At 46.2% G+C, this 14,381-nt stretch overlaps 1 protein-coding gene across 2 annotated transcripts in view; it reads right to left on the bottom strand.

Annotated features, from left to right (window-relative positions):
- SYT17 (synaptotagmin 17) overlaps positions 1–14,381 on the bottom strand; it is a 75,124-nt gene that overhangs the window by 52,179 nt on the left and 8,564 nt on the right. For both annotated transcript variants that reach the window (XM_041749214.1, XM_041749213.1), the window contains exons 4-5: positions 11,616–11,764; positions 8,096–8,715 (exon numbers count right to left, since the gene is read on the bottom strand). In XM_041749214.1, the coding sequence (XP_041605148.1) occupies positions 8,096–8,715; positions 11,616–11,764 (769 nt within the window). The remainder of the gene's footprint in view (positions 1–8,095; positions 8,716–11,615; positions 11,765–14,381) is intronic.

The raw sequence follows: 14,381 nt of genomic DNA, 5'->3' as shown, positions 1-14,381 counted from the left end.
CCAGGATCATGACCTGAGCCGAAGGCAGATGCTTAACCAACTGAGCCACCCAGGTGCCCCAGACTTCTAGAACTTTTAGAAGAGAGGACCTGTCTCCCCAAGTGCATGTCCTGGCTGGTGGGAGGTAGGCCTGGGGTAACTTGTAGCTGCTTTTGCTCCTGCACACGGGAAGCATCTTCTGAGAAGAAAACCCATGGAGAAAGGCAGAGCTGAGGAACATTCCAGCTGAGAAAGATTCCCAGGGCACAACCAAAACTCTAGAGCCAGGGATGCTGGGAGCCCACACTACCACAAACCTTCCTCTTTGGCCAAAGCTAGTTTAAGATGGGTTCTGTCAGTTTTAACCAAGATTCCTGATAAAAATAGACATTTTGGAGCACCTGGGTGGCTCACTGGTTGAGCATCTGCCTTCAGGTCAGGTCTTGGGATCGTGTCCCTTATCGAGCTCCCTGTAGGGAGCCTGCCTCTCCCTCTCCCTCTGCCTATGTCTCTGCCTCTCTGTCTCTCATGAATAAATAAAATCTTAAAAAAAAAAAAAAAGACATTTGGGGGGCCACCCAAGAAAGTAAATCTCTTTACCTCAGTCATACAACTTTTTTCTATTCCTAAAAAAAAACTCACAAAAACAAAAAACCCACAAACAACAATTGCTACATAGACACCTATCTTTGTTATCAAATAAGACTGTCCCACAGACATTTTCAAAAATCCAGTCAGTTTGGTGCTCCTGAGGAAAGCCATGAGCACGCCCCTCAGACTCTGAAAGCTTGCTGAAACAACACAGAACAAACACAGAACTCCTTCTAGGAGGATAAATCCAAGGGGGGAAGGAAGCAAGGTACATAGTCATATTAAAATGTGGCTATACTTATGGGAAATACTGTCTTATCACTCTTGAGTTACATGATGTAGATCAACTTTCAAAGCCACTGGCCAGGGCACTCCCTAAATTGATTATTTCATAGAGGTTATGGGTGTGGGCTCAGTTAGTCTCAGGTTCAATTCTCCATCCCAGCTGTGCAACCATGGGCAAGGTCCTCAACCTCTCTGAGCCTCAGGGTCCCCATCTATGAAATGCAAGTGTCATTACTATCCATCTGATAGGGTAATGTAAGTATTGCATGCAGCTCAGGGTCTAGTTAGTATGTGTGAGTCCCAGAACATATTTATTGCTAAATGTGAATCCCCGAATCTTACTTGGCAAAGGCAATATGCACAGACTTTGCTTCCTAAGCCACAGGGCCCAGAATGCTAGGCATCGAAGATTTAAAAGGCGTTCCTTTGGTCAGAGCAAATCTCAGGTTAAAGCAATTTTCAGAAACATAAATATCCAGCATTGCAGTGTGCAAATATCACTTTTGACGAAACACATTTTCTTCTTCTGAGTGCAAATCAAACATTTCTCCTTGGTGGAAAATCTGGCTTTGTAATAAGAGATGCTACACCCCTATGTGACCCAGAATTATCCCCCAAGACCTTTTAAGAGCATGGTAACCTGAGTCTACTCCTTCCCAAATGGCTCCATAACACATAATCTTAATGGCAGCCTATGTTGGCCACTCAGCTCATTCAACCAACACAACAGCCAATCAGTGAGTGGCAGAGCCATGCTCCAGCCCCATACGTCCAGCCTGGACAGCTAACCCTTTCCTTCTACGGTCACCCAGTGCTGCTCAGCTGGAGGACCACAGCTCACCTGCATTAGAATCTCCCAGCACATTCGCTGAAGTGTGATTGATTCATCTAAGACTCGGGACCTTAGAATCAGCGAGGCTGATTGTCAAAATAAGAGAACAGCCAGCATGATGCAGAACCCCTACTCTGTCAGGAAGCCTTGTTTATAGCACCCCTGAAGCTGGAGTTGAATGTCTAAGGGTTGGTCCCAGACATGAAACACTGCACCTTCAAATGGTCTCTCCGGCTGGCCCCGTATGTTCCTGCACCTTACATCCAGGTCCAGGAGATCATATCCTGCCTACGCAACCATGGCAAATTGCTCCTTGCTAGGGTCTCTGTCTTCTTCTCTCTTTGCATTCCAACATTTTATCATAAAAACTGTCACATACATACAGAAAAGCTGAAAGAACTGTACAGTCACCTCCTTTATACACACCACCTAGCTTCTGCAATGCAGTTAATATTAATAATTCTACATTAATATTTTTAAATTATGCTATACTTGCCTTATTGCATGTCTACTGATCTTTCCTTTTGAGATTTATTTATTTCTTTGGGGGGGAGGGGCAGAGGGAGAGGGAGAGAGGATCTCAAGCAGACTCCCACTGAGCACAGAGCCCAACATGGGGCTTGATCTCATGACGCCGAGATCGTGACCTAAGCCCAAACCAAGAGTCGAATGCTTAATGACTAAGCCACCCAGCATCCCCCCACCATGATCTTTTTTTGAAAGCATCTTAAAATAAGTTACAGGCTTCCCCCTGAAACACTTCAGCAGGCATGTCAGTAGCCAGAGTTCAGTGTGTGTTTATGGCTCTTCCCCCCCCACCCCCCCCTCGCAAATAACACTTACATCCAACAAGATGCATAATCCTTAAGCGTACCTGATGAGTTTGACAACACACACACCTGTCCCATCAAGATGTAGAACATCACTGTTAGTTCAGAAATGTCCTTCTTGCTCCCTTCCACTCAATCCCCTTCCCTCCTGTTCACGTCCCACAACTATTATTCTGGTTTTTCACCATAGACTAGTTTTGGTGGTTCTCAAACAATATAAATGCAGTTTTATATATATATATATACACACACACACACATATATATGTATATATTAAATTATATGTATATGCATTATATATAAATGCAGTCATATATATATAAATGTTAAATTATAAATTATATATATATGTTAAAGCATAATGTTCTGTTTGTTTGTGACATTCATCCATGCTGTTGTATGCATCAGTACTTTGTTCCCTCTTACTTCTGAATAATGCTCCATTATATGAATATATGACAGCTTGTTATCCTTCATTCTGCTGATGGGACAATTGGCTGCTTCTAGTCTGGAGCCTGTGACATGTAAAGCTGCTGTGAATATCTGAGTCCAAGTTTTTGTGCAGACATAAGATTGTCATCTCTCTTAGGCAAATACCTAGGAGTGGCTATTTATGGTTCATGGGAGTAGATAAATGTTCAGTTTCACAAAATACTACTAGAGCTTCTTCCTAAGTGGTTATACCACATTATACCCCTCCACTGCCCGAGAGTTCTGGTTGCTCCACATCCTCACCAACGCTGGTGTTGTCAGTCTTTGTAACTTTTAGACATACCGGTATTTGGGTATATAGTGCTATTTCACTGTGGTTCCAATCTGCCCTTCTCTGATGGCTAATGACGTCAAGCACCTTTTCAATGTTGAGGGCATGAGGCTGAGTGAAACATGCTGGTCACAAAAAGACAAATACTGTATGACTCCACTTACGTGAGGTACCCAGAGTAGTCAGATTCATAGAGACCCAAGGAATGGTGATTGCCAGGCACCGGGGGGCAACGAAAGATGGAAGCTATCGTTTAATGGGTATAACGTTTCAGTTTTGCAAGATGAAAAGAGTCCTGGAGACAGATGGTGATAACGGTTGTAATGCTATGAATGTACTTAATACCACTGAAATGTGCACCTAAAAAGGGATAAGCTGTTGCACTGTATGTTAACTAACCATAATTTAAATAAATATTTTTTAAAAATGGATAACCTGGTACATTTTGTTAGGTGTGTTTTGTCATAATTACTAATAGTTTTTTTTTTAAGATTTTATTTATTTATTCATGAGAGACACAGAGAGAGAGAGAGGCAACTAATAATTTTTTTTAAGAAAGTAGAGCCTATAGGCACCCGGGTGGCTCAGTTGGTTAAGCATCTGTCTTTGGCTCAGGTCATGTTCCCAGGGTCCCAGGATTGTGCCCTGCATGGGGCTCCTTGTTCAGCTTCTCCCTCTCCTCCCTGCTCGTATTCTCTCTTGTTCTCTCTCATATAAATAAATACAATCTTCAAAAAAAAAAAAAAAAAGAGTAGAGCCTACATAGATTTCACATTCAATGACTACAGTGCCAATTCACTGTAGTCCACTTGGATGAGCAGAATTTCTCTTAGTGGCAAGAGTAACTTTGCACCTGTTTAATCACTCCAGAGGCTTCATATTTCTCTGTCTTCATTTTCATGATCTCCTAGCCAAACCTTATCAACGAGACCAAAAAATTTACAGTAGCCCCATTAGCTGTTGTGTTCTGAAGGCCAAGGTCAAAGACACAATGCTCAAAGCCACAAAATAGCTGGGACATCCCACCGTGAGCCAGGAGATGAGGAGGTGTGGCCCTGCCAGCCACCATTCCCGTGGGTTCTCCAACACACAGAAACCGAGAGCTAACCTCTAAGAGTCATGTGGATCCCACACTAGCAAAGGTGGGCTGCAAACAAGAACCTGTCGAGCTCTGCTTCCACCCCTGGACACCGCTGCATCTTCCCCTCCTGTTCAACTGACCTCCACGTGATTTGGTGAAGGTAGACCTTGGCTGCTGTGAAAATCAGCATCGACATCCCATGGCCTCAGTGCATCACATGAGGATTTTGTTTTCTGTCTCTAACACAGGCCTACTTTGCACAATGTGGATTTTTGTTCAGAACCAGTGTCTCCTTTTCCACAGATGGCATGAAAAACAACACCGTTACCTGGATATCTGCTCCTAACACCCTCCATCCCTGGCTTTCCCTGCTTCCCAGCAACTGTTTCTGCTGGAAGAAAACTCCCAGCCTTCAGGGACCAGCCTGGCCCTCATCCTGCCTGTGTGGCAGACCGTGCTGCCATTCTTGAATCTGTTATCCCCTTCTCTCATTGTGGGCTCGCCCCCTCTGGCACAGACACTTCTGGCTAGAGCACCCTTTGTGGTGGGGGCTGTTCCGTGCACCGCAGGTACTTAGCAGCATCCTTGAACTCAATTCGCTGAACCCACAACATTTCCCAGCCCTGCCAAGTGTCCCAAGAGCAAGTCTGTCCTTGGCTCAGAACCCCTATCTTTAGGACAGAAGCTATATGTAGGCCCATGGCCACCCAGCCAATAGCTGACAGATGTGGGAGGTCAAAGGCTGGCTCTGGGTCTAAAGGAGGAAGGACACTGCAGCTCCATCCACCATCCACCATCTGGGTGGGGATCCATCGTCCCTTCTCCAACCACCCATCAGGCTGAGGCTATGACCATGCTCTCAATGGGCTGTCACTCTTCCCCTAGACTGCTTCCCTCTCTCCCCTGCAGGGCATTCTCCTACAACCCCCCACCAAAAGATATGTTATCATCCTCACTCCCACTACCTTAGAATGTGACCTTATCGGGAAATACGGTTATTGCAGATGTAATTATTTAAAATGGGGACATAATGAAATAGGGTGGCCCCCTTCATTCAACAGGACTGGTGTCCTTAGAAGAAGAGAAAAGACACAGACACGGACAGACAGGTCCTGTGATGGATGGAGGCAGAGGTGGGAGTGGTACAGCTGTCAGCTGAGCAATGCCGAGGATTGCCAACAACCACCAGAAGCCAGAAGGCGGCAAGGAAGAGTTCTCTCTGACAGGTTTCAGAGGGAGCGTGGCCTTGATCTTGTACTCCTAATGTCCAGACTGTGAGACAATGAATTTCTGTGGTGTTAAGCCTCTAATGTTTGTTTTGTCACAGCAGCCCTACAAGCGAATAGATTTACACCCAAATCCTTATCTCAAGCTCTGCTGCCAGGGAACCCAACCTCAGACAACTGGCCTTTCCACTAGCCTTTCTTCCAGTGAGAAGGAAGGAGGAGAGCAGGGGGCAAGGTGGCAGGTGGGAGAAAGAAATTCACTCCGGGGAATCCTTCATTCATTCCACAAATAGTGCTCGATTGAGCACTACTACACACCAGGCACTGTTCTCGGTGCAGGACACACAGAAGTGAACAAAACAGAAATCTGTTCTCATGGGGTTTCCATACTAGCAGGGAAGACAGACCACAGAATGTATGGTCTGCAGGATGATGGTTAAAGTCTCTGGAGAAAAGCAAAAGCAGGAGAAGGAGACAGGGAGTGCCTGGGTGCTGGCTACCGCGTCAGCAGAGACATGCAGTGGACACCACCTCCGGCCCAGCTACAGACGGTCCCGAAGTTCTGCTCGGGCTTGGTCCTGGCCTTTCTTTCTCCTTCCCAGTCTTTCCGTGAGGGTGTGGGGGCCCACCTGACGAGCATGCTAGGGCTGGAATGGCAACCTGAAAAACCACTATTGATGTTCCCTCCTTCCCTGTGTCCTCCTTACCCCTCATTCCTGTTCCCCGGGATAGCCTCCTAAAGAATCTACCTGCACCCAGGTCCTGGCCTTTGGCCTCAGATTTCAGGAGAATCAAACTACAGCAGATGTGCCAGAAAAATCTTCGCTGAAGTTGTGACATTTCAGCCAAGACCTAAAGGAGGCAAGGTGTGTGGATGTCCAGATTCTCTGATGTGCGCAGTCAAGCTGGCGATACAGAGTCGATCTTGTCCGGTGGGTCTCCCTCTTTCAACCCTCTTGATGGTCGAAAACCCAGTGATACCAAATATTGAGGAGGCTACATGGAAAGCGCCCAATCTATTCTGATAATGTGATGGGAAGGAGGATACAGGATTATAGCAAACACAGCTAACACTTTGACCATCACCTCCTGGTCCTGATCACTTCAGTGCACACAGGTCTGTATGTAGCTGCCAGCTCTTGCACTTTTTTTTTTGCATCTGTGGATGTCAAAGGTCTCTTTATCAACCAGTATTAACAGGCCAGAAATGCCAGGGAAGGAACGTCTCCATACCCCTGCCAACAGCCTTCATTCAGTGGCTGATAGGAGTTGGTATATACACACCCCAACTCCCCCACCACTCAGGTGGAAAGACTCTAGACATGTGTCTAATCCTGGCTTCCCATTTCCCCAGCAGGTTTAGGGCCTGATCTCCCCAAATTGGTGGCCAGCTGGATAATGCATACTTTATGTCAATTTCCCACCCTCCTCCTGGTGTTTCCTCTGCTGTCACCTCCCTAATAAATGACTTCCTTTGCCTCAGGATTCCCTTCTTCCTAGGGGGATCCAAATGAAGAGAAGGATAAATCTATCTTTGAATGGAAACACACACACACACACACACACACACACACACACACACACACACACGAGCAACCCCTCCAGTCCCCATGTTTAAAACCTAATACTCCAGGTGTGATGCTGGATCATCAAATCCCTGACCAGTAGAGTTCAGCTTTGAAAAGCACCTTGGCATGTTTGACATAAAATAATCCCGCCTGCATTACACAGGATTGTCACCGTCAGCCTGAATGGACTAGAATGGCCTCCAGCTGGCTGGGTCTTTTCCTTCCCTTGGGCTCCTACCTCGTCCTTCTCTGCACAGTTCGTGCATTGTCATCCACATAATGCCCAAGGGAGGGACTCTATCAGCCCACTGGGGACAGAGCCTGGTCCGTGGGTGGCTTCCCAAGCAGCCAGTTGCAAGTCTGTGGGCTGGTAGGGGGAAAGAAGCCAATCTCACAATTTGCCTGAAAAACATCCATATATCATCCTGTTCTGCAGCCCTCATTTTATTTTTCCCAAATCAATTTCTGAAAGTCAAAATAACTGATAGCTTCATACCCTGGACAATCATTCTCCTTATTAAATAACCCGGCATCAATGACAAAAAAGCTCCCAGGGTGGTGGTGGTTACACGAATCTATACATGTGATAAAATGTCCTAGAACTACACACACACACACACACACGCACACATGCACGCACGCACACACACAATGGTGCATGTAAAAATCTGTGAAAATTCTATAAGGTCCGAAGCTTCATTGCCAATGCCAATTTGCTGGTATTGCTAAGGCACTCTGCTTGTGTAAGATTTCTCATTGGGGTTGCTAGATGAAGAGAACACAACCACTCTATATTACATCAGCAGCTTCTTGGAAGTAGAAAATTATTTCAAAATGAAAAGTTGTTAAAATACAAAGACGATTTCAATAATAAAATAAAAATAATCATCTTTTTTTTTGCAAAGATCCCAGCAGGAGACACCGCCAAACCACCCCTTACCTGAGAGCTGGGGACCAGCGCCTTCCACCAATGCCCGCCTTTCACCAGGTCAACCTCGCACAAAGGCACGGACACCTTCCCAATGACACAATGGCGGGAAAACTTATCAAAATCCACCACAGTTAGCAGCAGGGTCCTCCTCTGAGCTTCGAGGAAGGGGATCTCGAAGGTGTAACGCTCCTCAAACACAGGCTTCTGGGTCTTGCGTTTGACCCCCGTCTGCTTAGAGTTCTTCTGGTCTGGCAGGAGACAGATCTTGACATAGGGGTTCGAGTGGGCCATGTCCTGGCGCGATCCGTCATGGGAGATGGGCGGTGGCAGGTCCCTGGCCTCGATCACCCGTACCATCAGGTGGTTGTGCAGCAGGTCATATTGGGTGCTGAAGTGCAGCATGCCCAGCTGGTACTTGGACAAGATCTCCTCGTCTGTTAGGAAGTCCACATCGTCGCTGTTGGAGTCAAGGGAGTACAGCTGGGGCTCGAACTTTCTGAAGTAGTCATCTGGGGTATAGGTCCGTCTGAGCACCGAGGGCTGGATGGGCTCCTTTTTGGCACTGAGAACGCCAAACTCGATGGGTTTAATATCAATAAGTGGGGAGCTGGGTCGTCTGGATTCAAGACCTAAACAGTCACCAGAAATAATAATTAAGACCGCCATGTATGGGACCGAACCTGGGCCACTTTGTGAAATTAGCACCATTTCTCAGATTCTCACATTGTTCACTCTGTTTCATGATGCTCTGTGCCATCTGCTCTCCACACCCTGAGATCCTCTTATTTATTCTATGAGAGGTAGCTTGGTGGCATTATCACCTCCATCACGGCCAGGCACTGTTCTAAATGCACTGACATATCAAGTCATCTTCACAAGCTTTTAGATAACGACTATCCCTATTTGACAGATGACGAAACAGAAACCTTAAATAATTCTCCAAAAGTGACCAAAGTAGTGAGAGGAAGAACCAGGAGTCAAGCCCAGCCTGTCTGGCTCCAAAGTCTTGACGCTAACCATTACCCTATACTGCCTCCACTTTCAGAGAGTGGACCCTGAGGCCAGAATTTCTGGGACTCAGTTTCCCCATCTGTAAAATGGAGTCAGTAATAGCCCCTACTTCAAAGACTGTGGTGATTCACAGAGCCAATGCATGGAAAGGGCTCGGCATAGAACGTGCACATGGTAAGAACGTGCACATGGTAAGAGGTCACTAAATGGTAACTATTATACTTTGTCAACGATCATATTTGAACTTCACCACTTGTGGGGCACCTCACCCCTCCCCATCAACCAGCAGAGTTCATGTCTTCCAAGTCCACCATTTGAATCTTTGCTCATTCCTCTATTCTAGCAGTGAGCTCACGGAATTTTTTTTTTTTTAACTATTTACTGAAGAAAAAAAAAAACTATTTAACTGAGGCACAAATGGCATACAAAAAGCTGTGCATGAGTTTGGAGGTAAGTATGTATCCATGAAACCATCACCACACTCTGTGCTATCTATCAACATATCCATTATCTCCAAAAGTTTTCTACTGCTTTATTTATTTAATTTTTCTGGTGATAAAAATCTTTATATAAGGTCAAGTCTCTGTAAAATTTTAAGTAATAAAATATTGTTAACCATATGCACTGTGCTGTACAGTAGATCTCTACACCTTATTTATCTTGCATAGTGGAAACCAACACCTCCCCAGTTCCCCCACCCTGGCAACCACACTTTACTCTCTGCTCCTAGGAGTTTGACTATTAGATTCCTCATTTAAAGCAGGGTTATATACTATTTGTTCTCTCATGACATTGCCCGAACACCTGTCGTGTCTACTAAAATCATGACACTTTGGTCTGGTGCATGGTTGGTATTCTGATAACTATGGACTAAATGAAAATCATCTGTGTCTAGAGCTGGGCATGCGACCTGGGACTCATCTAGACTGGTGAAACATCATGGGTTTCAGAAATACAAACCACGTAGGGAACATAAAATCTTCCAGGATCCCCGTTTTTTAAAGGTGCAAAGTAACAGGTGAAATTTTTTAACATTTTCAACATATAATCAAAATTAAAACATTTTAGTGATAGACGGTTTAAATTTTCTTTCAGTTCCTGGCTTCAAAATCATGAGTATAGCGCACATGAGGCGTGTCTCGATTGGGCTCAGCCCCATTTAAATGCTCGCCAGCAACATGTGGCTAGTGGCCACTGTACTGGACACAGCAGGACAAGAACAGGCCTCTCATTTTACAGACAGAAAGACTGAGGTCTAGAGAAGCCTCACATGTCTGCTGCTTCACTCTATCAAGCCCTTGAACTTTCTCTATTTCCCCTTCCCCCCACATTTGCCCCCAGGAAAGATCAGACACCAATATTTCCACCTTAGTGGATCTACATCATGAATTTTAAGCTTTTCTCCTCTGTTAAGTGAATAGCAGACAGCTGAAATGACTGCAGAGATACTTTCGGGATGTAAGAGGAGGCTGGGACTCTTTGGTTTCATCCTCATTTTTCCTCCCCAGCCAAATCATGCCATTGGGTCAAACACAGACGCTGTACATCAGAGTGGACAAACTGGGTGGCCTGTGGACCCAGTTTGACCCAGAAATCTGCTTTGTTTGGGTTTAAAGCTAAGAAAGTTTTATATAAAAACCAGATTGCCAGTTTCTCTTTAGAAAGGACAGGCAGGGGACACCTGGGTGGCTCAGTGGTTGAGTGTCTGCCTTTGGCTCAGGTCGTGATCCCAGGGTCCTGGGATCAAGTCCTGCGTCAGACTCCCCAAAGGGAGCCTGCTTCTCCCTCTGCCTATGTCTCTGCCTCTCTCTCTCTCTGTGTCTCTCATGAATAAATAAATAAACTCTTTTTAAAAAGAAAGGGCAGGCAGTACTGAGCCCACAGTCTCTTTCTCTCTCTCCTGCAGCGAGAGTTGAGTAGCCGCTGCCCCCCGTGACTGGGGCATCAGCTCCCCAAGTCCCCACCCTGCCCTGGTAACTGAGGCCGAGTCAGCTGCCACTTGTCACTGCATCAGAACGACATTCAGCTCTGTCTAACCCTCTGCAACTCATCCCCCAACATAACACACCCAGCCCCTGAAGTGACCTGAATTTGCAAGTTCTCCTGTATGACACAATAACACACACCTTTTGGGGTCTGATATGATATATATGCTGGCCATGTCAATCAGTTGACCCAATTCCATGAAACTCGTGATTAGTAAAAAGAAAAATCAATCAAAATAATCGCTTCTGATTGAACTCAGCAGAAATCAGGTGTAATGCACTCCTATCACATTGTGATTATTTCTCCATCCTCTTGTCTTCCGGACTGTCACCTCACCCTGCCCCCTCCTCAGACAACCCCTCCCCTCACATCTTTCCTTGGGGATGCTGCTGAGAATCTGGGAAAGCCAGATCTCTTCTTTTGTCCTGGGGCCCCCGCTAATGGGATTTTAATTCATGGGCCTGAATGGAGGTGCAACAACACAGGATTGCATGAGCCATGACCCCTAGACAGTCACAGCATAAACGCTTACTTGAAATCCTCCGGGTCAGGCTGTACGTAGACTTAGATGTGTCTGAGGATGAGCATCTTCGATCTGGGGAGTTGGTCCGTGGGGTCAGAGGGACTTCAGTGGCTGTGTGGACAGAGTCCCCGTCCTTGTCACTGCTCCGGCTGGCCATCCTATAGGAAGGAAAGAGGTATCAATGGTTGTCAAAAAATCGCCAGGGACTGGCATCTCCATCCCTTGGAGGGCAGACCCACAAAGAAATAGCTCTCAGATCCAGTTTAGACAACTTGGGGTAATACAAACCTGAATCAGCATGGCAGCCCTAAACTCTTAATAACGAGTGACTTTTTGCACAAAATGTGAAATGATATGAATAAATGCTTTCCAATTTAGAACAATCTGTCAAGAATGTGCATAATTCCAAGCTAAGACTGTGGGAAGGCTTATGCAGGCTATAGCCACGTGGGGGCGCCACTTTGGCTACGCCAAGCCCAGACCAAGATCTTCAGTCTGGGAAGGAACCAAGGAGGTGTTCATACCCATTTGAAATTGGGCAAGTGGCTTTTGGTGAGAAGTGCTCTGCTGTTTCAACCCTCACTGTGTCTACACTTTAACATGTTTTAAACGTATCGTATAGCAGTGTCACTCAAGAGTTCTTTGTGTGGCAGGGCTATAGCCACAAAACGGCCCTGAGAATCAATGAAGAGACCAATAGTTCCATGTGAAGAAACAGCTAAAAATGAGTAGCAGCCATGATTCAATGTGCTCCCCATGAGGATGAAAGATACTAAAAGAAGAAAAAGCACTGGGTAAGGGATGGGGAGATACAGGGTAGTAATTAAGAGCACAACCTCTTGGCCTGAACCCTGGCTGGGTGACCTTGGGCAAGGCCCTTCTCTCTGTGCCTCCATCTACCCATCTGTAAAATGGGAATAATACTAGTACCCACCTTATATGGTTGCTCTCAACACTGAATGAGTTAACACATATGAAATGCTTATTAGAATAGTTCTTGATATGTAGTAGGTATGTGTTCAACACATTCTAGCTGGTATTTATTACAATCTTTAAGATTCCCCAATCCCCATAATGCTAGGTAAGGATGCTGGGGGGTGGAGAGAGGAGGGCAAAAAAGCGGAGTAGTACCGGGAGATGGATGCTGCTATTGACATGCCCCTAAGCTGTCGTGGCTATAGACTGATACCTTCTGAGACTGCATTCCCCTCTCCCCCAAACTTGACATTTAAGCCTGTGCAGAAGCTAGTCTTGAAAAATGCAAGTTTCCAATTCTAGGAGGTCTTTAGATAGATGCAGCCTATGCATGAAATGAGACCTATCTAATATTCTTCCAAAGCAATATAAGGGTCACAGGTAGGACAAGACAGGGCATGTTATGGGGGGGCAGAGGGCAGGGGAATACCCAGTCTGCTCTTGGTCTGTAGCAGATAAAATGGGGGGAGGGGGAGGGCAGGGGAAGGCACAGAAATGCAATCATACTGTATCGTTCATCCTTGGCTCTCCCTTAAACAAAAGCTGCAGCATCTTCCCAAGGTAGTAGAACCACCTCAGGCACCTCCGCCTGCATGCCTGTTACCCACCTGCCATACGTCAGTGCAGCAGCCACCTCCACCTGTAAAGTCCCATCCGATCTTCAAGGCTCAGCATAAGCGCTGTTGCCCCCCAGAAGCTTCAGTTGAATCTTCTCAGTCGTCTGAACCACTCCTGCCTCCTCTGCACCCACCAGGCTTCCCAGCCCTTCCTCCAACACACCGAGCCAAGCCATGCTGTTCCCTCTGCCTGGAACGCTCTTCCAGTCTCCATCTCCTGTTTGGTTCCTCCTCATCAGTCAGGTTTCAGCTTCAACAGCACCTCTTCAGAAGCTCTGTCCTGTCCCCATCACCTCTTCCCCCCATCAGCCCTTCTTTACCTCTTCAGCAACACACATAACTACTACCTTTAGTGGTAGCTTATCTTCTGCATCTGACACTAAATCCTTGCTTCATGGGGGCAGACCAACATCTCCTACCCACCAGCAAGGCTAACCTCACCCTAGCACAGCATCTTCCACGTTTATTTTCTCAGTAAATCAATGAATGGATACACCCTTCTTGTGATTCTTATCTGATTTATCTTATCTCAAGGTGATCTGAGTGCATATCTTACCACCCTCCACAGCAGCCCCTTCTTAATGGGGCGATCTGTTCTTATCTTGATCAAAGGTACCAGCTGCTTAGCACCATGTATGTGCCAGGCACTATCCTTTTTTGTTTGAAATATTTTATTTATTTATTCTCTCCCCAGAGAGAGAGCACATGAGAGAGAGAGAGAAAGAGAGGGAGAGCAGGAAATTGGGGCAGAGGGGGAGAAAGAAGTAGACTTCCCACTCCTCAGGGAGCCTGATGCAGTGCTTAATCCCAGGATCCTGAGATCACGACCTGAGCTGAAGGCATACACTTAACTAACTGAGCCACCCAGGCACCCCTGAGTTTACTTGTTATTAATAACCTCACCCCCCTTCCAGACTGGGGAATGGAAGGCTGGTGGGGTGGGGAATGGGGTGGGTCATTATTTTGCACCACTGTTAAACTCCCAGTGAAGTCCAGCAATACCAAATTTGAACTACATGCTCTAAACTACTGAGCTGGGCATCCCTGGTGAGACCCATCAGAGCTATGCATCTAGTAGGTCGACACATGCCTGATAAACAAAGAAGTGACCTGACTTTAGTTCACCCTTCAAGGAGGGTCTTTCTGGCATCGCTCCAAAAGGAGCCAGTCGGATTGTATATAG

The sequence above is a fragment of the Vulpes lagopus genome, chromosome 3 (assembly GCF_018345385.1).
Source record: "Vulpes lagopus strain Blue_001 chromosome 3, ASM1834538v1, whole genome shotgun sequence".
Taxonomy (NCBI): domain Eukaryota; kingdom Metazoa; phylum Chordata; class Mammalia; order Carnivora; family Canidae; genus Vulpes; species Vulpes lagopus.
The sequence above is the reverse complement of the archived record's forward strand: the minus strand, read 5'-3'. Positions and strand labels throughout refer to the sequence as shown.